Source organism: Lethenteron reissneri, chromosome 49, assembly GCF_015708825.2.
Source record: "Lethenteron reissneri isolate LAM-NWPU_2019-01 chromosome 49, ASM1570882v1, whole genome shotgun sequence".
NCBI classification, from domain to species: domain Eukaryota; kingdom Metazoa; phylum Chordata; class Hyperoartia; order Petromyzontiformes; family Petromyzontidae; genus Lethenteron; species Lethenteron reissneri.
The window spans coordinates 9,919,984-9,944,751 of NC_083827.1; the positions used below are offsets into that span (position 1 = coordinate 9,919,984).

The following is a 24,768-nucleotide window of genomic DNA, read 5'->3' on the forward strand; positions in this document are numbered from 1 at the left end:
GCACGGTTGGCTATGTACGGTGCGAAAGAAGTTCTACATACATACATACAGACCTAGGCAGCATACAACCATGGGAAGTCATGTGAATTCTGGCTACAAGCCGAATGGAAATTGCCATCCAAGTTGCCTGCAATGGAAAGCGGTGATCAAATTTGTCCAAATTTGAGAAAATTATCACCTATGTTGAATGTCACCCACGATTGACCTAAAATCACCACTGCGTAGTTTTTTCGGATTTTACCACGTAATGTTCGGCATGATGTCAGGACGTTTCACTCCAGCATGTAGAGAGTGCTATTGCCCTCAAAGCGTTTGAGTGTATCATGGACTTTAGAGTAAAAATATATGCACTATCAATCTCATGATCACAACTCGGGAGCCCGAGATCGCGACTCGATTGAGTCGCGATCTTAGTTCCGGGGCTGGTCGCAGCAGTGAGCTATGTGACCAGTACTGCCGGACTTGAGCCGTATGGTTTTGGACCTCAGAGGTGAGGGCTTTAGATTAAAATGTCACAAACGTTATTACAAGAATGCTGGAGATTCCATTAAAATTATTCCAAGAATAATAACATTTCATTTAAAAATTATTCCAAAATGAAGGACTTTTCATAAAAACATTTCCAGGAAGGGCAATGTTCCCATTAAAAAATTATTCCAGGAATAATGGATTTTTCATTCCAAAAGTGATTCCGGGAATGCTGAAGTTTCCATTAAATTATTCCAGGAATAACAATGTTTCCATATCATTCGAGGAATTATGAAATTTCAGTGAAAATTATTCCCTGAATGACAGTGGCCATTAAAATTATTTCAGGAATGACAGTAATCGTGATAATTATTCCAAGAATGATGGAATTTCCTTTAAAAAATATGCCCAGGAACGATGAAATTCCTATATAAACTATTCCAGGAATGATAGAGATTCTTTTAAAATGATTCCGGAAATCCTGAAACCATACTATATTATTTTTAAAAAAGTTTTGCTGGCTGGATTCATGGCTGCCTGGCTGGATTTCTGTCTGGTGCACAAGTGCATGTGCACGGTGGTGACATCACCAAGCGTATCTGTATGACCGTCGCCCGTATTCCCCAGCGTTGAGCCAGGTTTGTGAATCTCGCTGGCGTAACGCTCCCCCACCCACCCTCCACCCCATGTGATAGGGGAGAGAGATAGAGGGAGGGAGGGAGGGAGGGAGGGAGGGAGGGAGGGAGGGAGGGAGGGAGGGAGGGAGGGAGGGAGGGAGGGAGGGAGGGAGGGAGGGAGGGAGGTAATAGAGCAAAATGGAAAGAGAGAGTGAGGTATAGCAACAAGCAGTGGGAGGGAATATTAGGGAGAGGCAAGAGAGGAAAGGGAGATGTGGGAATAAGGAGAGCGAGAGTGAGAGTAGAGAGAGATACAGGGAGGGAGACAGGGGGGAGGGAAGTGAGACATAGTGGAGGGGGGAGAGGAATATTGAGGGGGAGGGAGAAGAGGGGGCATGAAGAGAGACACAGACAGAGACAACGTGAGAAATAGAGATTCATCTCGATATACAGTGCAGAGTAGCGAAGAAAAAGGTTGTGAGAAACAAGGCTCTCGTTATCAGATAACGTTTTGCTGGCTGGGTGGGAGAGACGGACAAACAAGTGGTCACGTCGAAAGAACATGCTGGTTGCTGTTTTTTTCAAGTATTCCATAAATTATGGAATATGTTTACAACTCATCCCAGGAAAGGTTCAATCTCGATCGAAATTATTGCAGAAATTTGGAAATGTCCATATAATTATTCCATAAATGATGGAATTCCATGTAAATATTCCCAGAAATCATGGAATATTGATGCAAATCATTCCAGAATTCATGGAGTTTCCATCCATAAACTACTAAAAACCCTATTGTAAGAGTTAATGACAATAGTGTCATTAAGGCAAAACAAATGTTCCGTTGTTTTCTTCAAATGGAGAAAAAAATATCAAATCACTTTTTTTCGTTGTCCTCACCTCCGACTCAACTCTGCTCCACGACCCCAGCCCAACGAACCGATACCAACCACTAACCCCCAGATGCTGACCGCACGAGAACCAGCACCTATCCTTCTCTCCCTACCACCACCACTACCACTCACCCACTACCCGCACATCACTAAACCCCAAGCGTTGTGCTCCTCCCTTCTTCTAAAGGAAGGTCACAGCCGCCCTCGATGTGCACTACTGTCACTACAGGAATGAGAGTGGTGGCGGAGTGGCCTCAGTGCTGCGGGGGTGCGTTACAGAACGCAGGCCGGAGAGTTGATGGGCAGTGGTGGCCCAGTATCTTCCTCCTTCTCGTCGTCGACTTCCTCCGCATCCTCCAGTTTTCCCATCTTCCCGCCCGCCTGCGACAAGAGGGAGCGTCGCAAGTGAGCCACGTGCACAGCGGAAATTGACTAAATAACGATGCCAGTGAAAGCGATTCGAGACGGACAGTATGTACCTCGAATTATTGTAAATAACTCGAATGAAAAGAGCTTTTTCCGTTAATTATAAGAATGTCAGAAGAGATTAAGAATCACTAAATGTCTTGGCACCAAATTTCTGCACAAATGTCAGATTAACTTGAATCTATTTTATTTAGATAGCGTGTGAACAAGTCACGTGAATTGGACAGCAAAGAGAGAAGGATCGAGGATTCGGACTGTCATCCCACTCCTGTGCCCAGCATCGCCGATTGCCCCTCTTGACCCTCTCGTCCGATTGTTTGGGACCCCCACGTTGTGCAGCGTCCCAATGGCGACCGGGAATAGCTCCACGTGGGTGAGCGGGGTCACATCCCTGTCAACGCCTTATCAGTGCCCTACCTTGTTACAGACCAATTCAGACCTTAGTGGTCACCCCGTGCCCTTATAAATCTCAACGTTCATCCTACAAAGTCCCATCGCAAGGGGGAAACACAAACAGACAAATATATATATATGCCCGTATTGAAACGGCTGTACGCCGTATGGAACTGGAAACTGAATTTCCCTGCACAAGAATTCGGGGTAAAGCGTGTGGGTTGACAGCTGTGGGGTCGCGATGGGTGCTCTCGCTACCGCATCCTCCTCCGCTTGTTCCGCCTTCCGCTGCCGCTTGCTGGATTTGAAGATGCTGTCAATCCTCTTCTGCTTGGTCGCCTGCGAGTAAAACCTCAGTCGCTCCACACCCTTGCGGATGCGATCCTCCCTGCGCTCCGTGATGCGCACGCACGCGCGAGCACGCACACACACAAAGATCCTGTTTTAGCTTTATACAGCATCGCGACGAGAGCTTTTTTGTTATTCCAGTTCGATCCTGATTGTGCAATCACTGTCATGTCATGAGATACGTGATCCATTTGGAGCTCTCTCACAACATGAAGGCCCATGAAAGCAGATATCGCAGAACTATTTCTGAGATCCCTGCAAGTGGCAGCACTTTCCCATCCACCCTGCTGCAGAGTAATACTGATAATAATGCTTTCATTTTATATAACGTTATTCATGCCAACAGCATCCTACAATGCTTTGCAATGCTGTTCATCACATGACAGTCAAAGCGATCATTTAAATTCGAAGATTAAAATGTATACGACGATGTCACGTGGCATATGATGTGTTACGTTGGGAGATGATGTCACGCAATGACGTCAACAAAAACACCAAGACAAATTATTTAAATCTTATTGCCCAGTTTTTGGGGACTATTACCTCAATGAATGTGGCCGGTTTTCTCTGGGGTAAGTCCCCAGTTGCAACACAACTTGACGCTAAGCTTCCATTCATATTGAATCGCCTTTACGAGCGCCAACGTGACTCCCCCCCCCCACCCTGCAGCCCATTCGAGGCAGATAAACGGCGCCGACGCGTTGGTCGGAAAAGCGTGAGGTCGCAAAAAGAACAAGAAGGAAGGCCTCACTTGATGACATGCTTCTCCACCGCGAGGAACTGCACCAGGCCCTCCTCGTCCGGAGTAGAGGCCACCAGGCTCTCGGGAACCCCCTCCAGACACACGGACGGGTTCTTGAAGAGTTCACGGGCTCCCTTGAAGTCCCAAGCGGTGGGCACAGTAAACTTCTGCAATGCACCGACAAAGTCACCGCCCGTTGTCCTGTCAGAATCGGCCAAACGCAATCGCACTGCAACGCACCTCTGTGGTTGCGTTACACTGTTGTGTTATTACTCGGCAATTTCTGCAGAAAATCTCACTGAGTCTCAAGACACTTTTTTCAGGAGGCTCCTGCCGAGTGTTTTGCAGGAGGGGGTCGATGCTGCGACTGCTGCTGTTGCGTGTGATCTCCAATAAGTAATATACACCACTTGTATTGGGTACGCATTTAGTTTTTTCAGCTTGCTTTTTTTACTTTACTGCCGCTCCATTGTTAGTCATGCCCACCTAGCCAAGGCATTTCCTGCCCACTCACTGACATGATTTGCGTTCTCGAATCCGTTTGTTCGTCTTTCTGTCTCTCGGCGTGCTACACCACCACCACGTTGGCCGGTGTTTGTCGCGAGCCCTCGTCTCACCTTGGTATCCAGGTGCTTCAGGATGCCCTCAATGCTGTGGTACTTCCTGATGAGGGGCAGGGCCTTCTTAGGGCCCATGCCAGTGATGGACTCGCAATAGTCACAGCCCAGCAGGATGCAAAGGTCAATGAACTGCACAACGCAGGGAACACACGGTGCAAGCACAGGACACGCGTACGCCGTTAGCCCAGGCGGTGGCCTGGTTCGGACCCAGGTTTCGGCCACCTGTGATTACAACTCGAGTTCTCTCGTGCAGTGAGTTGATGATCTCAGCTCGGTCACCAATTCCTGCATAATTTTATTTAATTCCAGGTCTTAGAAATAAATACAATTTGGTTACAGGGCAGGCGGGAAAGTGCTGTCCCCTACTGTGTGGACCAGCGGTAACTAGAAGTGATCTCAGAGGAAGGTCTGTGATATCCGCATCTGCGGACCATTTCCTAACATGAATGGTTGCACTGATCTGCGAGAGCTATGAATAGATTCTTTGTTTCATTGACGTGATGCCAATAACACGATTTGGATTAAATTTGGAGGGAATTTTTTTTTTATGTACATTAACACATTTAAAGGCATGCATCAATGAGACAGAGAATAAGTGAGCCTATTGTATTTGGAAGTGAACAAAATATGATTGCAAAAAATATATACTTGGTGACATAGCTGCATTGGCAGTGGTGCACAAGCACACGTAACATAAACATTCAACACGTCTCCAAATACTACCACTGCAGCTTTAAAAGAAAGGTTTGAAATGTGAGATTTTGGGCAGTGCCGCTTCTTTACAGCACACAAATAGACACCATTCTACCCCTGCGGCCTCTCTACGCTCGCTGACTTAGACACATTGCTTGATATTAACCAATGTTGAGGGGTTTTTCACGATTTCGGAAGATTCTTTTTAGCCTGACAGTTCACAATCTCTAAACGCACCACGCGTTACGCCGATTCGCTATTAACGACGCGGGCGACAAACCTCCACCTGTAATTTCCCCATCAAACCCACGGTCCGGCGACATTCAAACACCCCTGCTGGCAGATAAATCCATTTACATTGGGGTGGATAACCCCCGCTGCTTTTTTGGCCATGAACCCTCCTGCCAAATTCATCGCCAAACAGACAACAGGCATCACTGTAACCTTCCACGTAAAGCTCTTCCGTCACGCACGATGAGGCCCAATTAAAGTGAGTGTGCTGATCCCTCTGCTCCCCTGAGCTGTCTTTAAAAAGAACCTGGGGCCTGGGCTGCGTGAACGGAGGAGAATATTAAACGCGCCACCACCTGAGACGCAACAGCGAGACGAGCCATTCCCCACCCCCCGCCCCCAGCAAGCGTGACATGCACACTGACACGATCTTTAATCTAAGGGATGCTTTCCAGAAGTTTGGTGGGGGGAAAGAAAGAGAAAAGTGAAGTGGTAAAAAGGTGCTTCCGTGCAACAGCTTGGCTTCCACGCCACTGCTGACAGAATATTCTCCAATAGAGGGAGCTCTAGAGAGTCCTAGAAACTCTGAACAGTAATTGGCCTTCTCTTCCATGCTGGCCAGATTAAAATAAACTATTACACTTTTATTTTATTTAAGCAGGTAAGGCCCCACTGAGCTACGTAGCTATTTTTTTCAGAAGCGATCTGGCCACCACAAACGATAGCTACATTAAGTGGCTTGTCATCGTGTGGAAATTTAGAACAGCCAACTTCTCTAAGCGCATGTTGATTCTAAATATGGAGGGAAAAACAGGAGGAAAAATTCACGCCACCATGGGGAGAACATGCAAACTCCAAATATACAGCAGGTGTCAGGGTTTGTTTAGAACCCACAACCTCCTGTATACCAGGCGAGGTCGTTAACATCTCGCAACCTATTGTCTGTGGTGAAGAAATTTACCCAGCTGGGTGGAAAGAGGCGCTGGGGGGGGGGGGGAGGTGAGTTAAGAAACTTGCAACTTTTTTTCAAGTGCCACGCCGTGAGGTCGAATCAACCCAGCGACCTCCAGATTTCAAGTCCAGTTTTCTAACCATTGTGTAGTGTCATTGATGATGTGAGCGGTACTGTGTGTGTGGTGTCATTGGTGACGGCACTGTAGTGTAGTGACAGTACAGTGTGAGCGGTACTGTATGGGCGGAGCTTCTCCCTGGCACCGGATGGGCATACCAGGGAAGAGGCTGGGTAAACACGAGGGGGCACGTGACCAGATGAGGTGGTAACGAGGACCAGGGTAAGGGTGAGAGGAACACGTGAGGTGGATCCTGAACCCTCACGAAGGATCTGGGAAAGGGGCGTGGCCAAGGGCGGGGCCTGGCCACCCCGCAGAGGATAAAAGCCGAGTCCCGGGGGCGACCGGGGTTGGTCCTGGCTGGGAAGAAACCTTCGTGGTCGTGATCCTCGATCTCTGGGTGTCGCACACGTGGACCAGGCAGCGCATTGGCTGTCCTGGTCCGATGTAGTAGTTGTCCCGTCCAGAGTGTAATTAGCCATTTCCCCCAAGTGTATAGAGTTAAGTATAGGACAGATGGGTTACCACCCTATGTCGTTATCCCGTTAGTGTTAAGAGTTTGTGATGTTAGTTAATAAAACATGTTGCCTCCAAGTTCTAGTGTGCGCCTCGATTGAACCCATTACAATTACACCGCAGCAGCAGCATCTCTCTTTGTACTATATTAGCGTGCGCGGTTAACCCCGCTTCTGTGTGTAGAATCCCACCTCTTCTTGCGTCAGCTTCAGACCGGCGAGCACCTCCGACAGGCAAATTTCTTTGAGAGTCCTGTGCACAAGAATAGAGAGATCACCAAAACAATGAAGAAGAATCGCACGTATGTGTGGATTCTCTAGCGTTTTCCAACACGCGTTTGTCCTCGGATCTCTTAGCAGTATACGGATGCCAATGCAAGTATTTTATGCCATTTTATCACCGAACTGTGTGCAAGTTTTGGACAACCATCTATTTAATATGGACAGTTTTCTAGAGGGCAAGTCCCTAACTGATGGACAACTTTAAACTAAACTTCCATGTACATTGGATCATCTGTACAAAGAGTTATAATGTCCTGCAAGTTAAAGACGGACGGCCAAAACCTAATTCAGCCAAGACTTCAAACCGGAGTTAGAAAGTGGTGAAACAAAAAACATCCCAGTCGCTACGAGGAAGACCGCCGCTGCCTCGCGCGCCGCGTGGGTGAGAGACGCGTCGCAGCGCCGGTGACGACGATGAGGGGGTGTCACGCGACCTGCGTTCGCTCTTACGGGTTGTTGTGAATCTTGAGGCCACGCACGAGCACCGGCGTGCCGAAGGGCAGCGCATCCATGTCCTCGGTGGCCACCGCATACGCCTTCCCAGCGAGCACTAGCGCCGCGCACGTGGCCTCCGCCTCGCTCTTGGCCTGTGCCGGGCCGGGAGACAGAGAGAAGAGATTTAGCAGACGGGACCACAGCTCAGGTCGCATGCAACATTAAAATATTTCAACCGTAGAATTAAAATCTGTAAATGACAAGAAAGCCCATCACAATAGAGAAATCAGCGCCGGCAAAAAAACAAAAGGTTTCAGGAAACACACAAACACGTGCACTATGTGTGTCAAAAGCTGTCAGCCTTGTATGGGAAACCATCGGTTCAGAAGAACTGCATTGTGGTCCATTTGTCTTGATAGTGATCGAGGGTTCCCACGTGTAAGCATCACAGCTGGGCAGATTCCTAGATTCACTCCTCATCAGCGTTCTTGTGAACCACCACCCGGTCACCCCGAGCACCAAATCTTAGTCCAAGCGCCCAGATTAAATATTTTAATTCTTGGTACCACCTGAGCTGACAAAAATAGTGCTGTGCCAACATCTTTGAATTGCCAGTAAGAGTGAAACGTGCAATAACCCTATTTAATAAACAAGTCATCAAATAATCCACTTGTATTATTCACATACAGAAACTGGTATCACTAAATATTTGCTACCTCTAGTGGTAATTAAAGTTTGTAAGTCACTAGAAAATGCATCACAAGAGAAAAATTCGTGAAGGCCGGAACCAACCGATTTAATGAAGCACAATTGTGTGCATTGCATGTACAAAAACTTTCAGACAAAAAAATTCTGTTCTTTTGAGCTGGTGGTCTGGATAAGGCTGAGAGCTTTTGTACATGCACTGCTGCACATCTCTGTGTGCTGTTAAACCTCGAGTGGTAGCGAATTCCGCTGTGGCTCATGGGCCAACTTGTGGAGCAAACCCCCAGTGCGTGGTCTACCTTAATGACGGGCACTCCCATGAGCTTCAGCATCCTCATGCACTCCTGCTCAAACGTGTCCCTCTTCTCGGCACTGGTGAGCTCTGCACGTCACACACGGAGGGCAACGAGCGATCACGACAAACCAGGTGACAACCTCCATCGCGCTCGTCTCCTCCAGGTGCGCGATCATCGCTCACCTCTTCACAGAACCCATCTCAGATTTGCCCCCCCCCCCGTGAGTCTTCCCCCACTGGTCACCCGAGGACAGGTGCACGCCGGTTGGGCGCGGGTTTTAGTGGCGTGGCTATTGAATGCGCTGACGGCGCAACTGCCACCCGAGGCCTGCGGGCAGGAGGAGCCCAGGCGCCAGGCTACAAAGAGGGGGGAGATCGGAGAGGAAGGGGGGGAGGAGCCCTGTTTCATTCCGTGCAACAGGTCCCGTGCTGACCACACTCCACCGCTGGGCATGGCTCACGTGCCCGACTTCTGAAGAGGTCCATTACATCACCGTTATGATAGCGAATCGTTATGATTCATATGTGTGTTAACATATTTCGTGGTGTTAATATTCTTTTTTCTTCTCGGAGCTTTCGCGATAAAATTACATAATTGCCAAAATACATGAACGTGATTACGGTTAAAGTACATGTAAGACGTGTTGCACTCTACTCCTCTCTGAGGCATAAGTTTAGAAAAATAACGAGAGAGCTGACCAAGCGATCGGGGAGAAGAGGGGAGCGGACAAGGAGACCTTTGAGGGAGAAGGAAAAAAAGTGGGCAATCCGGCACGGCCTGCATGCGTCGCAGAGAAGAGTCGAGAGCCAGCGCGTCCAGACGACTAAAGCGTTCAGGCCTCGGCAAACCTCGTGAAACGAGGACGTCGTACACCAGTGGGGAACATTGAACAATGGGAATGTTTCCCGATTCTGTAATGTCAAGAAGCTCTTCCAGCGGTCTCTGTCCAAGCGCGTGCCAACCCCATCCCATGAGTGCGCTCGCACTCTTCTTCTACGGCAGCGGTGGCCAACTGGCGTCTCCATAAGCCGCATGCGTCTCTTTAATCCACCAGATGTGGCTCTATAAAAGGGGCATAACGTAGGGCGCCATGGTGGCGAGATGTTAACTACCTCGCCTGGCATACAGGTCATGGGTTCGATCCCGACCCTGACGCCAGTATATTTGGAGTTTGCAAGTGTCTCTCCCCGTGGTAGTGTGGATTTTTCTCCAGGTCCTCCGGTTTTTACCTCCATATTTAGAATCATGCGTTGAGAGTATTTGGCTGCTACTATAAATTTCCACGCGACAAGCCACTTCGTTGAGCTATCATGTGTGGCCAGGTCGCTTCTGAAAATAGAGCTAGACAGCTCAGTGTGCATTACCTGGTAAAATAAAGTTGACTAGTTTATAGAACGCACTATCACAGTAGCAAAGAACAATGAATGTCTCCTCTGCTGTGCCGAAAACTGTAAAGATATAAATACACACTTATATATACACATATATATACACTTGGCTCTTTGCAGAACTCAGAGGTACTTTTTGCCTCTTGGCCTGTTACAGGTTCTTCTACGCCACCATCTGTACAACAGCTGCCTCTCCACCACATGCTCAGAACCAAGAGCTCCCTGTCCAACAGCTACCCGACACTGTTTTCCACTCCCGTTGCATTCCTCAAGGTTGCGTGTAAAATGCAGGGCACCGTGTTTATGCGGAGGGGCCAACCGGAGCCCGGCGCTGTGAACACGCTGGATTGGGCCATGCATCGACGTCATTCCGCGGGCCACCGTGCAGTTCAACACACCGGTGTGTAACGAATTGGCATGTTTCGTTTACGTGACAAACCTCACTAAATGGCTGTGCCGGGTGTTGGAGGGTTTAACGACACAGTTATATATTTACGTGATCTAACCCGAGAAAAAAAACCTCTGTTATGGACAATAGTGGTCGCGAAAGCCTACGTGAAGGGTAACTGGTTTCCTCGTGTTCCCCGCCGCGTTACTCACCGGTCCACCCTGGGGTCGTCGAAGTCTCCGCCGGAACTGGCGAATCGGTGGCCTCGGCGTTTGCCTGCGACGGAGAGAGACAGCGGTCAGAACCCGGCAGGATCCGCACTCCTTCACCAAACGGCACTGAGCAATACAACCACTAAGTGGCGGTGAGGTCACCACGGCGCTTGTGCCAGGCTAGGTGCACTTTAAGGCCACGAGAAGTGTTGAAAGCCGGCTGGCAGGTCATGGGACAGACCCATGTGCCATGGGTTGACTGACTTGGGATGAGCAGCACAGCGCATTACGGTCAAACAACCAGAAGACTACTACCACGGAATCTGCTTGGTCAACTGCAGTGGATCGACAAAGCTGATGATAATTATTACCGATTATTGATACGTGTAATACTATATTTACACCAAAGTTTTTTTTTTCTTGATAAAGAGATTCTGAGCTCTTGGCTTGGTCAGTGACATAATGTTTATATTTTGTAGCAACGCATCACGCCGCCCCGGGAGAAGATCACCCCAGTTGCATTACACCGTGCCCAAGGCCACAAAAAGGTTCTTATATTACTATAGTACTATACTGCCTTCAACTTTTATGAACGGCTGGGTGTTTAAGGTTAGCGATTTGTCGTATTATCTGCCTGTATAGCAAATGAAAAAATAGAATTACTTTACTATGCAAGTTACAAATTTGAGTTTAATATGCGTTTTTAATTTATTTTGGGCCCCTTTATAACAATATATGCTACAGGCCCCGCACTAGCTTAATCCGGCACTGGGTAGTGATGATGATAGTAGTGATCTAAACACCCAGGCAAGAACTTGATAATGCCTACCGACCTTTGCTGCAGCCTCCTTGGCCGCCCGAAAAGCTGAAAACAAACAAAGAGAAGAACAAAGTTTTCACAGTCGTTCTACAAACTCAAAGACACTTTAGTGATAAATAAATGTTTGTTGATGTTTAAACCAAATACAGCAGACTGTCAATTATCCGCGCAATCGACGCAGAGCACGGCTGTGGATAATCCCAAATTGCGGATAACACAAAAATTTTAATTTGCCGCGGATCTCTGTGCCAAAAACTAACCATCGACTGATCGATGCCAGTGCTCAGTGAAAATAATATCACTTCCCTGCTCCGGCCTACCAGAAGAGTCTTTCCACTAAGTGGACAGCAGAGCCACGCCAATCAAAATCAATCAAACTCTGCCCATTGTTATAAAGATATGGAACTACTGTATTGGAGAGGCGATCACGTGGATTTCGGATTAACCGGAGCACATATTTTTTCGGTTTTAGCACGTGACTTGTAATACACATTTCCATGAATAACAATCTATCACTGTTTTTAGATGATTAATTTGTGCTTAAGGGAAAGTCCACGGGTTATTAATTTATGTCAAAATGTCAGGCACGTGTGTGGCACATTAGGAATGGATCACTCTTTTAATTATATCCTTGTGCAGCAAGGGAGTAAAGTATGGTTCTGTGAAGGTCCTGATGTGCTGTGCAGTGCATCAATGCATGTGTGTACAGCAGCATGTGGTGACCGAGTCGGGCCTGTAGGTGGCTGGCAGGGTTAATGAATAACCGCACGTGTAAACCAGCCACATAGTTAATGGCGTCTCGGAAGAATTGCTGCGTGTAACGCGCGTTGTTGCATTTTACAGAGTGACGGTGCTGTTCTTCACAAGATTAATATTAACTACAATAAATAAATGTGCTTGCCCTCGATTTGGAGCACCTGCCCACGTCCTTCATTTCGAGTGTGCAACACGTGGTTAATGCGCAAATCGGATAAACCGCACGCGGATAATCGAGAGTCTACTGTAATTGTCTCTTTTCGTACTGGTTACCTTCCCAACTGTACGTGGTCTGGTAACAACAATCAAGTCTTTATTGACGAAAAGCAAAGGTCAACCGCAAAGCACAGCCTTCCAACAGGCAGCATCACCACTCCAACCATGCCGTCCCAAAAAAACAGGGAGAAAAACGCAAACTCCATCCCGTTTTAACGCAATGCACACGTGTGCACCTAACAATGCATTGTTGCATGGAGCTGGGTACAAGACAACAGTTAGCCGATTGGCAGGTCGTGAGCAGTGGAGTAATGTGCAGTCACTCCCACCTATCCCAACGTGTCTGATCAACGTGAAAGGGAAGACAAAATGCCCTCTTTATTTTGCTGTTATGGAAGCCCTTCTGCCAGCAGTGGCATGAGAAAGCAAATTGCAGGGCTGCGCATTTACCTTCTCTAAAAGTGCTGTTGTAAAGGAGTCGGGGTGCTCGACTCAAGATGTCCAGGTACCGCATCACGTGACGTACCGTAGTGTTCAACAACAACAGCAGCAACGGGTACTTCCACTGCTACGCGAGTCGAAAGGATCAGCACCACGTTCGTCACAGACACTGTCCTTGGAGCAACAGCGACAAATCATAGGAGCCTGATGATGTTTGGGACAATTAGCTGTTGTTCAAAAAGAGAGAGACTTTGACCGAATTACAAATGGAGAAGCTGCTCGCATCGCAGTTGTTTAATTCTTTTTATTTCAATCAATACCTTCGATGGCGACTTGCCTCACCGCTGCGCGCTTTTTCAGCTGAAAAACAAACGCGGCAGAATCCACGGTTACGACGCAGTTCACACGAGTCTTCGCTTGAATTTAGATTTAAAGCTTTCGTGACTGCAGGGATTCATATTCTTGGTTCTTTCGGTAAAATCACGTAGAAGGGAAATAATATATTTTTTATTATTTTATTATTTCCCTTCTACGTGACTTTACCGAAAGAACCAAGAATATAGCCTTCACTTGCATGAGAGAATCACAGCAGACATTTATTTGTATGTGCTGTGATATTTGCTCGAAACATCTCAAATATTTTATATCATCGAGTTTGCAGAGAGTGATGGTGCAGTGGCTAGTGCATCGCACTGCGAACCTGGTGAACCTGAGTTTCCATACCTGGTCAGGGCTAAGATCAGTGGCGAGTGATATTTGAAGCGGTCCCTGGGAATCCCCTTCACAAACCCTTTTGACCAATGTGGCGATGCACGGCTAAACTAAAACCCAAGCCTGATGCAGCATGGGATCGCCTTCATCCACCAGTGGATTGAGAAACAGCTGTAAATTATTTATATTTTACTGCAGAATACGGTGTGGAGCAGTGCACTGGACTGTCAATATGATGACCTGAGTTGGATTCCCAGCCCTGGCTCACATCGGTGCCAAACACTTTCTGAATTGATCTTGGTTCCTTTCTACTTCACCAACCAGCACGGACGAGTATGGTGAAGTATGTTCAAGCCACCCCTATGGCCTAAAGGTGTAGGGATGCTTTCATCCAGCATTGGATTAGCAAAGGCCAGTAAATCATAACAGGCTGTAGGGGCAAGTGCTGTTAGCGAGTAGCACCTATAAAGGCCGGCATGTCACACGAGGGGGTGGATGGCCAGCACCACGCCCGGCCGCCTTTGTCTCCCCAGTGGCGATGTTTACACACCACACCAGGTACTGATTTGAGGCTGAGTCGACCTAGGGAAAGGCCCAGGACCGGTTCAGATAATCATCACTGGTGTTGTCCGTGAGCGGGGATCGAAGTCGGGTCGCCGGGTTCATAGTGCGCCGCGCTAACCGCTACAATAACGCTCCCCGTCACACATGTACAGGCACACACACGTATGCACACGTACGCACACGGACGCACACGGACGCACACGGACGGCCCTTACCAGGGGAGCCTTGAGGATGGGTGGGGGGCCATCGAACACGAAGATGGGGAGGATTCCCAGCTCCATGAGTCCCACCGTGCGGTAGAACGTGCCCAGCAGGTGGCTGCACAACAGATGGAGTCACTGTCAGTGGCATCGGCAATGTTACATAGAACTGTAATGTTACATAGAACTGTGATGTTACGTAGAACTGTAATGTTATGTATAACTGTGTCCGCTTGCTAGAAGACTTACCACGCCACCATTGATGGGAACTGCTCTAGGATCTGCTATTGGATCTACAAGACAGATTAGTGTGACGTGCGATGGGATCTGCTATGGGATATGCCTCAGTGTCTTCTGGTGGACCTGTTATTCGTAACTCAACACTTTATTACACAAGTTATGAGATCTGCTGTGGGATATACATTGAAATCTGCTATGGAGCCAAGAGATTGAACCTGAGATGAGTTATTAAATTGTGATCTGCTATTGGGATCTGTTATCGAGATCTGCTTTTGGGATCTGCTTTTGGGGTCTGCTATTGGAGTCTGGTATTGGGATCTGCTATTAGGGTCTGCAATTGGGATCTGATTTTGGGTTCTGCTATTGGGGTCTGCTATTGGGATCTGATTTTGAGATCTGCTTTTGGGATCTGCTTTTGGGGTCTGCTACTGGGGTCTGCTATTGGGATCTGCTTTTGGGATCTTTTATTGGGATCTGCTATTGGGGTCTGCTTTTGTGGTCTGCTATTGGGATCTGCTTTTAGGATCTGCAATTGGGATCTGCTTTTGGGATCTGCTTTTGGGATCTGCTTTTGGGGTCTGCTATGGGACTTAGGATATGGCCCCGGGGCGCGCACCTGTGCCGCATGTAGCCCATGCTGCTGGCGAACTGGTGGAGGAAGATGGAAGCGTCCACAGCCAGGCGCCGATCTGCGTGGGTTCGGCACAAGCGGGGTGAGAGTGGACAGAGCGCCGCAGTCAGTCTCAACCTTCCGGAAAACACGCACACCGTTTCGTAAGCCATGTGCTACGTGGTCAGAGGATAACCGTACTCGCAATGGATTGTTCAATCAATCTGTGAGGAGTTTTGCTAATCGGGGGTGTGGGGGAAGCACAACAAACTCAACACAAACGGCAGTTCTAAAGAAGCGAGTTTTCAATGGAGATTTAAAAGTGCACAGCTCCAGTCGCGAGTGCAGAGGTCGACAACCGAAAGGACGAGAGACAATTTTTTCGAACTCTGTTTAAAAAACAAAAAACAACTCAATAATTCACGAGCCGCAATGCACCGTGGGTGAATACGAAACGGAGATCCTCAATAAATAACGTCGCGAAGCGGCGCACTGAAGCCGAGCCGCGTACCCCTGGGGCTAGAGTGACTAGCCCCTCCCCCTCCTCCCCCTGGGGCTAGAGTGACTAGCCCCTCCCCCTCCTACCCCTGGGGCTAGAGTGACTAGCCCCTCCCCCTCCTTCCCCTGGGGCTAGAGTGACTAGCCCCTCCCCTTGGGGCTAGAGTGACTAGCCCCTCCCCCTGGGGCTAGAGTGACTAGCCCCTCCCCCTGGGGCTAGAGTGACTAGCCCCTCCCCCTGTGGCTAGAGTGACTAGCCCCTCCTCCCCCTCCCCCTGGGGCTAGAGTGACTAGCCCCTCCCCCTCCTCCCCCTCCCCCTGGGGCTAGAGTGACTAGCCCCTCCCCCCCCTCCCCCTGGGGCTAGAGTGACTAGCCCCTCCCCCTCCTCCCCCTCCCCCTGGGGCTAGAGTGACTAGCCCCTCCCCCCCCTCCCCTCCCCCCCTCCCCTGGGGCTAGAGTGACTAGCCCCTCCCCATCCTTTACCGAAAACACCTAAGAATACCTCCCCCTCCTCCCCCTCCCCCTGGGGCTAGAGTGACTAGCCCCTCCCCCCCCTCCCCCTGGGGCTAGAGTGACTAGCCCCTCCCCCTCCCCCTGGGGCTAGAGTGACTAGCCCCCTCCCCCCCCCCCTGGGCTAGAGTGACTAGCCCCTCCCCCTCCTCCCCTGTGGCTAGAGTGACTAGCCCCTCCCCCTCCTCCCCCTGTGGCTAGAGTGACTAGCCCTCTCCCCTCCCCCTGGGGCTAGAGTGACTAGCCCCTCCCCCTCCTCCCCCTGTGGCTAGAGTGACTAGCCCCTCCCCCTCCTCCCCCTGTGCTAGAGTGACTAGCCCCTCCCACTCCCCCTGGGGCTAGAGTGACTAGCCCCTCCCCCCCCCCCCTGGGGCTAGAGTGACTAGCCCCTCCCCCTCCCCCTGGGGCTAGAGTGACTAGCCCCTCCCCTTGGGGCTAGAGTGACTAGCCCCTCCTCCCCCTCCCCCTGGGGCTAGAGTGACTAGCCCCTCCTCCCCCTCCCCCTGGGGCTAGAGTGACTAGCCCCTCCCCCTCCTCCCCCTGTGGCTAGAGTGACTAGCCCCTCCCCCTGTGGCTAGAGTTGTTCTGCAATCATCTCGTGAGTGCGGTGGTTCTTCCTCCTGCCAGGGGCTGCACGCTGCACCCCCTGGGGGCACGAGATGCCCTTTCTGGGGGCGCGAGACGTGGCCGGATTTTTTTTTAAGTAAATCATCGAGAACACAACTTAAGCACGGGCGCGTAGGTACAAATACTTTGCTTACATCGAACCACACGTATTTATTAACATTTTACTTTAGTTTTTGAGGCCGTCTATAAATGACGTCACGCACCTAGAGGGAGGGGTCAGACATTTGTGACGATGTGTGACGAGGGGGAGGGGGTTGAGAAATGTGACGTCACATCAAAATGCGCAACTTGGAATAACTATAGACAACACGTTCTACTTTATTAAATAGACTTTTTAATGTTTTCTTTTACAACATCAGAGTGCAGCGCCACATTAAATACGCACTACAAAGACAATAGTTTAAAGCGATTTAAAGCATTTTTTTATTTTTTTTGGGGGGGGGGGTGGGGCAGAGCTTTGTGACGTCATATTTGAGGGGGGTCTGACTTTTTGTGACGCCGGTGTGACGAAGGGGGGGGTCAAAAATCGTCCACAATCGCGTGACGTAGTAGTGCTTAAATAAATAAGTAAAAGGGAACATTCCTGCATCGCCATTAATTTGCAGCGAGCTTTAGAGCTGCGACGCATTTCGCAGCGTCTCACGGCGTCTCAGCTGCAGCCGCACCATTGCTGTTCACCCCACGTTGTTGAACAGCAGAGGGCAGTGCCGCTAAAGAAGAGCCACATTCTATTTGACAACGGCTCCCAACGCCTCTCAGAGTCAATTCAGTTTTGGACGGCACGTTGGCGCCATTTGCATCATTAAGCGTAAAAAAAACAACTCTAATGCATATTCTTGGTTCCTTCGGTAAAGTCACGTAGAAGCGAAACAAAATAATAAAAATATTTTTTTTATTATAAATAATAAAAATATTTTTTATTATTTTCATAAAATAAATGTATTTATTATTTTATAAAATGAAAAATATATATAAAATTAACAAAAATATTTTATAAAATAAAAAAGATGTTTTCTTATTTCAATGTTTCCCTTCTTACGTGACCTTACCGAAAGAATCAAGAATATGACTCTAATGCAGTTAAATATAAATAATTAACATCTCGCTGTGGCTGTGATCTGCCGTGTGGTAGTCCGGCACGGCGAGTGGAGCCACTCATCCAGCAGTGGATGGACCTTGCAAACCAGACCCCAGAACTGTGGGAACGTCCTCATTGTATCGCCTGTTAGTAGCCAATGGCAAGGGCTTCGTCCGCTTTCTGTCGGCTTCAGCGTCACACTCTACGGGAGGCAATTCATTCGGTGTACTGATGATGAGGGTTGTCATTGTATGAGTGTTTAGGGGCAGTCCATAAATGACGTCACGCACCTGGGGGGGGGGGTCAGACATTTGTGACGATATGTGACGAGGGGGCGGGGGTTTGAGAAATGTGACGTCACATCAAAATGCGCAACTTTAAATAAATATAGGCAACACGTTCTACTTAATTAAATATACTTTATAATAAATGTTTTCTCCTACAACATCAGAGTGCAGCGCCACATTCATTACGTACTACAATGACAATAGTTTATAGCGATTTGAAGCATGTTTTATTTTTTTTTGGCGGGGGGCAGAGCTTTGTGACGTCATATTTGAGGGGGGGGTCTAACTTTTTGTGACGCCGTGTGACGAGGGGGGGGGGGGTAAAAAATCGTCCAAGATCGCGTGACGTCATTTATGGACGATCCCTAAATACGAGATTGATGGATGGAAAGGTGTTTTTTTATCTTTCAACGTTTCGAGCCACACGCATAGACGACTTGATGCCAAGACAAATGTCATGTTTCATCATCCCCCCACCAGAGCATCATTAGGATGTACATCAGTCATCCATCGTGCGCACACACAGGGCGATCCATATATAGATGCCCCACTCAATAGCAGGGAGAAATGCGCACACACTGTGCATGTCTCTCCACCAATCTCATTGCATCGATTCATTCGATCTGATCATTCCCTCCTCCGTAAAGCACGAATGCATCGCTGTCACAGTACTCTCGCGGTTGCTGAGAAGAAAATAAAGAGATCCCATTACAAATGAGTGGGGTATCTAACAATGGATCACCCCTGTGTATAATCCATCGTGCACTGCCCCGATTTTATTTACTCGCTTCACACCCTAGACCGGCCAGGAGCGTTGCAAGGTTGCGAGTTCAAATCCTGATGGAGTTGGTTGGTTGACAGCCAATCGTACCCTCCTTTGCAATCCCCCGAACACTTTGTGGGGGAGTTAAACGGTGGTTATTCAATGGATATACTCACCCCCACCATAGGAACGTGGAATCTCCACCCACTGTCTCAGGGACATATAAACAGAAGAAGGGCACCTTCCTCAATGCTCCGGCTGCGGAGCAAGACGTCGCTTTCACTTCTCCGACCTGCGTCACGTGGACATTTGGCATTCATAGTTCACTCCCTCCGCCGGCAGAGGGCCGGGGGGGGGAGGTCATTGCCTGGTTCACGAACGTGACCCCTGAGCCGCAGTGTTGGAGACGGGGGGGGAGCTGTGTGTGCGGCTGGTGGGGGGAGGAGGGAGGCAGGGGAGGGAGAGGCGGGGAGGCTCTCGATCACGGCTTGGGGTGAATCGAGGACGCGTCGCGGGATGGGCACAGCCGCGCTCCGGCCGCTAGGTGGTGGTGGGGGGGTGGTGGGGGGGCTCTGAGCCGTGTGCGGCTCGCACAATAGCAGCAGCAGCTGCTGCTTCCACCACCCCCATCACCACCATCACCACAAAAACAAAGATGTCCTGTATAGCCTTAACAGACTGTTGGAGGCAAGTCGTGTTAGCGAGCCCCTGTGATGGCCGGAACGGCACACGAAGGGGGGAGGGGGTTACTGGCATTGGCCGTGAACGAGGAAATCTAACTCGGGTGGCCGGGTTCGTAGCGCACACACGCGCACACACACACGCGCGCACACACACACGCACACACAACAGCACGGACACGCATATAGCTCTCACAGCAACACACACAACGAACACGCACCCGGCTCACACGCATTGCGCTCAGCAGGGAGGGTTCCTTTTCAGTCGGAGCAGTGTTTGCGGGCGGGGGGTTGGGCTGCTGGGTTTAAGAGGCCCCGAGAAATATTCCAGGAGAAATAATCCCAGACTCCGCAGCGACCACAAAGACAAAGACCCCCCCCCGCCCCCGTGTAGCCTGAACAGACTGTTGGGGCACGTGCTGTTAGCGAGCACCGACGAAAGACCGGAATGGTGTACGCGAGGGGGTGTGTGGCCAATACCACGCCCGACCGCCTTTGTCTCGCTAGTGGCGATGTTTACGCACATGTACTCATTTGAGGCTGAGTCGACCTAGGGGATGCCCAGGACACGGTTCAAATAACCGTCAATGGCGTTGGCCGTGAGCGGTAATCGAACTCGGGTGGCTGGGTTCAGTGCAGCGGGCTTACTGCTCCACCACGGTGCACAACACAGCACACACACATAGCACTCACACACAGCTCACCCACAGCTCACACACACACACACCTAGCACATAGCTCACACACACACAGCACAATCACACACAGCACACACACACAGCTCACACACACCTAGCACATAGCTCACACACACACACAGCTCATAGCACACACACAGCTCATAGCACACACACAGCTCACACACACACATACAGCTCACACAGCACACACACAACTCACACACACAGCTCACACACACACATAGCTCACACACACATAGCTCACACACACACAACTCACACACACAGCTCATAGCACACACACAGCTCACACACACACAAGCTCAGAGCACTCACACACACAGCTCATAGCACACACACAGCTCATAGCACACACACACAGCTCACAGCACACACACACACAGCTCACACACACACCACACAGCTCACACACACAGCTCACACACACACACATAGCTCACACACACACACACACGCGCGCGTGTGCACATTTCCCAGTGCGCGGCTCAAATAAACACGCCGCGGCTCGCCAGACTTCTTGCCTCGTAACTCGCACAAAGAAGTCGTCGACTCGCGCGAGGAACACGACAAAGACAAAGAAGAGCCCCCCCCGTGTAGCCTTCAACAGGCTGTGGGGGCAAGTGCTGTTAGCGAGCACCTATGAAGGCCGGCACGGCACACGAGGGGGTGGGTGGGTGGCCAGCACCAAGCCCGGCCGCCTTTGTCTCCCCAGTGTCGATGTTTACACACCGTACCAGGTATTCATTTGAGGCCGAGTCGACCTAGGGGATGTCCAGGACCGGTTCAGATAATCGTCATTGACGTTGGCCTTGAGCGGGAATCGAACTCGGGTCACCGGGTTCGTAGCGCAGCGTGCTGACCGCTACTACCACCGCTCCCCACACACACACACGTACACACACACGTATACACACACGTACACACACACACGTGCACATACGTACACACACGTACACACACACACACACACGTGCACATACGTACACACACACACGTACACACGTATACACACACACGTACACACACACGCGTACACACACACGTGTACACACACACGTACACATGTACACATACACACACGTACACACCTCGCAAAAATAACAGTGCCGACTGCAGCACAAAGCTCTGGCAAAAAAAAACACTACATGGCACAGCGCCAACTGCACAGCCCACAAAAAAAAACACTCGGCTACTCACACAGCCAGCGCACAGCTCAGAAAAAAATGTTACACCGCTCAACAACACGGCACAGCGGAGATGGTGACTAAAAACACATACAGCACAGCTTTCACATAGCATACACGTAGCTCGCAAAAAAAACCCAGGAAACTAGCAGTACATATATAGCTCACAAAACAGCTCGCAATACAGCCAGCGACATTGCTCACACACACAAAAACACCGCCCGACTCAATAGCTGACCACACACACCACCACACAGCTGACCGCTAATACGGTAACATATATGTAGCCCGCACACAGCAGCGAATAAGAGCAGCCTCCCTCCCACCCCGCCTCCAATATCATGCAGCAACACCAACAGCAGCAACAACAATCATCATTCGCAACAGCCTCGTTTGCATCCCTCTCCCCGAAACAGCAGGCACCACCACCACAAGAGATGATTGCCGATGGTGTCTCTCTGATCGTCACAGTCGCTCGCTCGCACACCGAGACAGACCCCCCCCCCGGCTGCCATCTCGAGCAGGGAAAATGCAAATCTGCCCCCTTGTTGTTTTTTTTCAACATTTCATGTCGGGACGCCGATCACGGCCATTGCTCCCTGCGCGCCCGCGCGTGCATGCACGCAGATGACGACGGTGGTGATGATGATGATGACAACGGTGGTGATGATGATGATGACGACGGTGATGATGATGGTGGTGGTGATGATGATGGTGATGATGATTACGACGGTGGTGATGATGATGATGACGGTGGTGATGATGATGATGACGGTGGTGATGATGATGACGACGGTGATGATGATGACGACGGTGGTGACGGTGATGACGACGGTGATGATGACGGTGGTGACGATGATGATGACGACGGTGATGATGATGACGACGGTGGTGATGATGATGACGACGATGACGACAGTGATGATGATGAGGACGACGGTGGTGATGATGATGATGACGACGGTGGTGATGATGACGGTGGTGATGATGATGACGACGACGATGGTGGTGATGATGACGGTGGTGGTGATGATAACGACGACGGTGGTGATGATGACAACGATCGTGATGATGACGGTGGTGATGATGACGGTGGTGATGATGACGACGACGATGATAACGGTGATGATGACGATGATGACGACGACGATGATGACGGTGGTGATGATGATGATGACGATGATAACTGTGATGATGATGACGACGATGACGACCAGTGTTGATATTGACGACGGTGGTGGTAACGAGGACGACGGTGACGCTCATAATGATGATGACGTCAATAACAACGGTGATAACAAAGACCAGGGCGACGTTGATGGTGCCGATGATGATGGTGGTGGTGGTGGTTATTTTTATGACAACAACGGCGACGCTCAACAATAATGTTGATGAAGGCGATGATGTTGCACGGCTCTGCTGCTAACCACCGCTGCAGATGCTGATGTTACTTAGAGCGCTTGTGTGTATGTGCGAGTGTATGTGCGCGTGTGCGTGTGCGCGCGCGAGTGTGTGTATGCGTGGGGTGCATGCGGGGTTTAAATGCCTCCCAGCTGTGCGCTCCTACCTCGGTAGTCCTCGAGCACCTTATAGTGCACGGCAGCGCCCGCCTCGTCAGAGATCAGGTCGGTGAGCTTCAGAATCCCCATCTCCGTGTCGAACCCAGTTCTCCGACGCTGAATGAGCAGCGGGGGGGTGGGGATCGAGAGATTTGGGATAAACGATGTCTTTGAGTTTTTGTTTTTAGCAACGGTCGTGCAATCGAGACTCGCACAGCGCAGCAGAATCGATTCGCCACCCCGCGCTCGTGCACGAATCGCGAAATGGCGATCTTGGAGTCCCTTTAAACAGAGCGTGCACCGCAAGCAGCAGCAGCAGCGAGCGAGTGAGCGAGCACACGCACGCGTTGCTTGCTCGGCAGCGCCCTTTAAATCCCCGGCCACTCGGCGGTGTAGCAGCAGTGGCCACGTGTGGAGGAGCGAGGGATATTTATTCTCTCGTTTCGCTGGTGTTGGTGCGGCGAGCAATGTAACGGTTGCGGTCTTGCGGGAGGCACTCTTCTCCCCCTCCCTTGCACGCATTTGGGATTTTGCCGTGCGCGTGTTTTCATTGAGCGCGCAGAGAGAAATGCGAGCGAGCCTGTGTGTGTGTGAATGTTACACGGTGTGTGGATGTCATTCATTGTCGGTATTACACTTTATTTAATTCAGCTTCATCGCTAAAGTACCACACTGTTATATTCGTTACGACTCGCGTCGCACCATGCTCAGAAGCAGCCAGCGTCGATTCCGCTGCTGGATGGAAGGCTCCACACCGTCACCATCTCCCGCGACCCACCAATGCAGCGATCCACCCGCAACTTTGTCAACACCCGTATCTCTCTCTCTGTGCTTCCTACCGCACTTAGGCACGGTTTGTACCCGATGTTAACTTTTTTTTCTAAGCGGAAGCAAGAGCGGGTAGATGCACTTAATACAAACTTACCATCCCTCAAAAGTGTAGATGTTATTTGTCGCTGTTTACGGACGAACCAAACTTTTTACGTCGAACAAAATTCTAGGCAAAAAGAAAAATTCGAACATCGCCATTCCACCCCCAGCGCGATGGGCAGGTGGGACAGCTCAACCGCACGCTGTCTGCGATGCTGTGCCACGTCGTAGCGGACGGACGGACAGACTGGGACTTACACATCCCAGGAGTCTCAGGGGCTAATCGGAAATCACCGCACGCGTCGACTGGCCTCTCTCCCTTGGAGAGACCCCAGAGCCAACAATCGAAGACCACCAACTTGTGGCTCTCCCAGCTAAGTCCGTCACGTGGCTGGCTTCCCTCAGATTGCCACTCGAGAGACCTTGACGAAGAGGAGGAGGAGGTGGGGGGCACAGAGGGAGTCATCCAAGTGATGCCAGAGAGGAGCAGGGCTGGAGCGAGCGTGCCGGTTGATGGACTTTGAGATCTGGAGCGGCAGTTGCGGCGGATGTACCGGTGTTCGTGTGTTGTGATGTAAATGGATGCTCCCCTTTAATCGGCGTACTAGGAGGTACTAGACGCAGGGATAACCTGTGTTAACCATGTCTGGAAAATGCAGGGGCCATTGTTGGTCCTGACGCCATTCTCCCCTTTGAGTTGGAGCCCGTGTACAGCGTTGAGCAACAACTATGT

At 50.1% G+C, this 24,768-nt stretch overlaps 1 protein-coding gene across 1 annotated transcript; it reads right to left on the minus strand.

Annotated features, from left to right (window-relative positions):
• Positions 1-1,225: 1,225 nt before the first annotated feature.
• LOC133354907 (flap endonuclease 1-like) lies at positions 1,226-23,530 on the minus strand. The gene is made up of 13 exons (XM_061572090.1): positions 23,174-23,530; positions 15,284-15,356; positions 14,443-14,545; positions 13,273-13,312; positions 11,553-11,584; positions 10,720-10,783; positions 8,735-8,817; positions 7,746-7,882; positions 7,206-7,266; positions 4,502-4,633; positions 3,894-4,051; positions 3,053-3,182; positions 1,226-2,356 (listed from the first exon to the last, which is right to left on the minus strand). The coding sequence occupies exons 1-13, from the start codon at positions 23,253-23,255 to the stop codon at positions 2,249-2,251; spliced, it is 1,203 nt and encodes a 400-aa protein (XP_061428074.1). The 5' UTR covers positions 23,256-23,530; the 3' UTR covers positions 1,226-2,248.
• Positions 23,531-24,768: the final 1,238 nt, after the last annotated feature.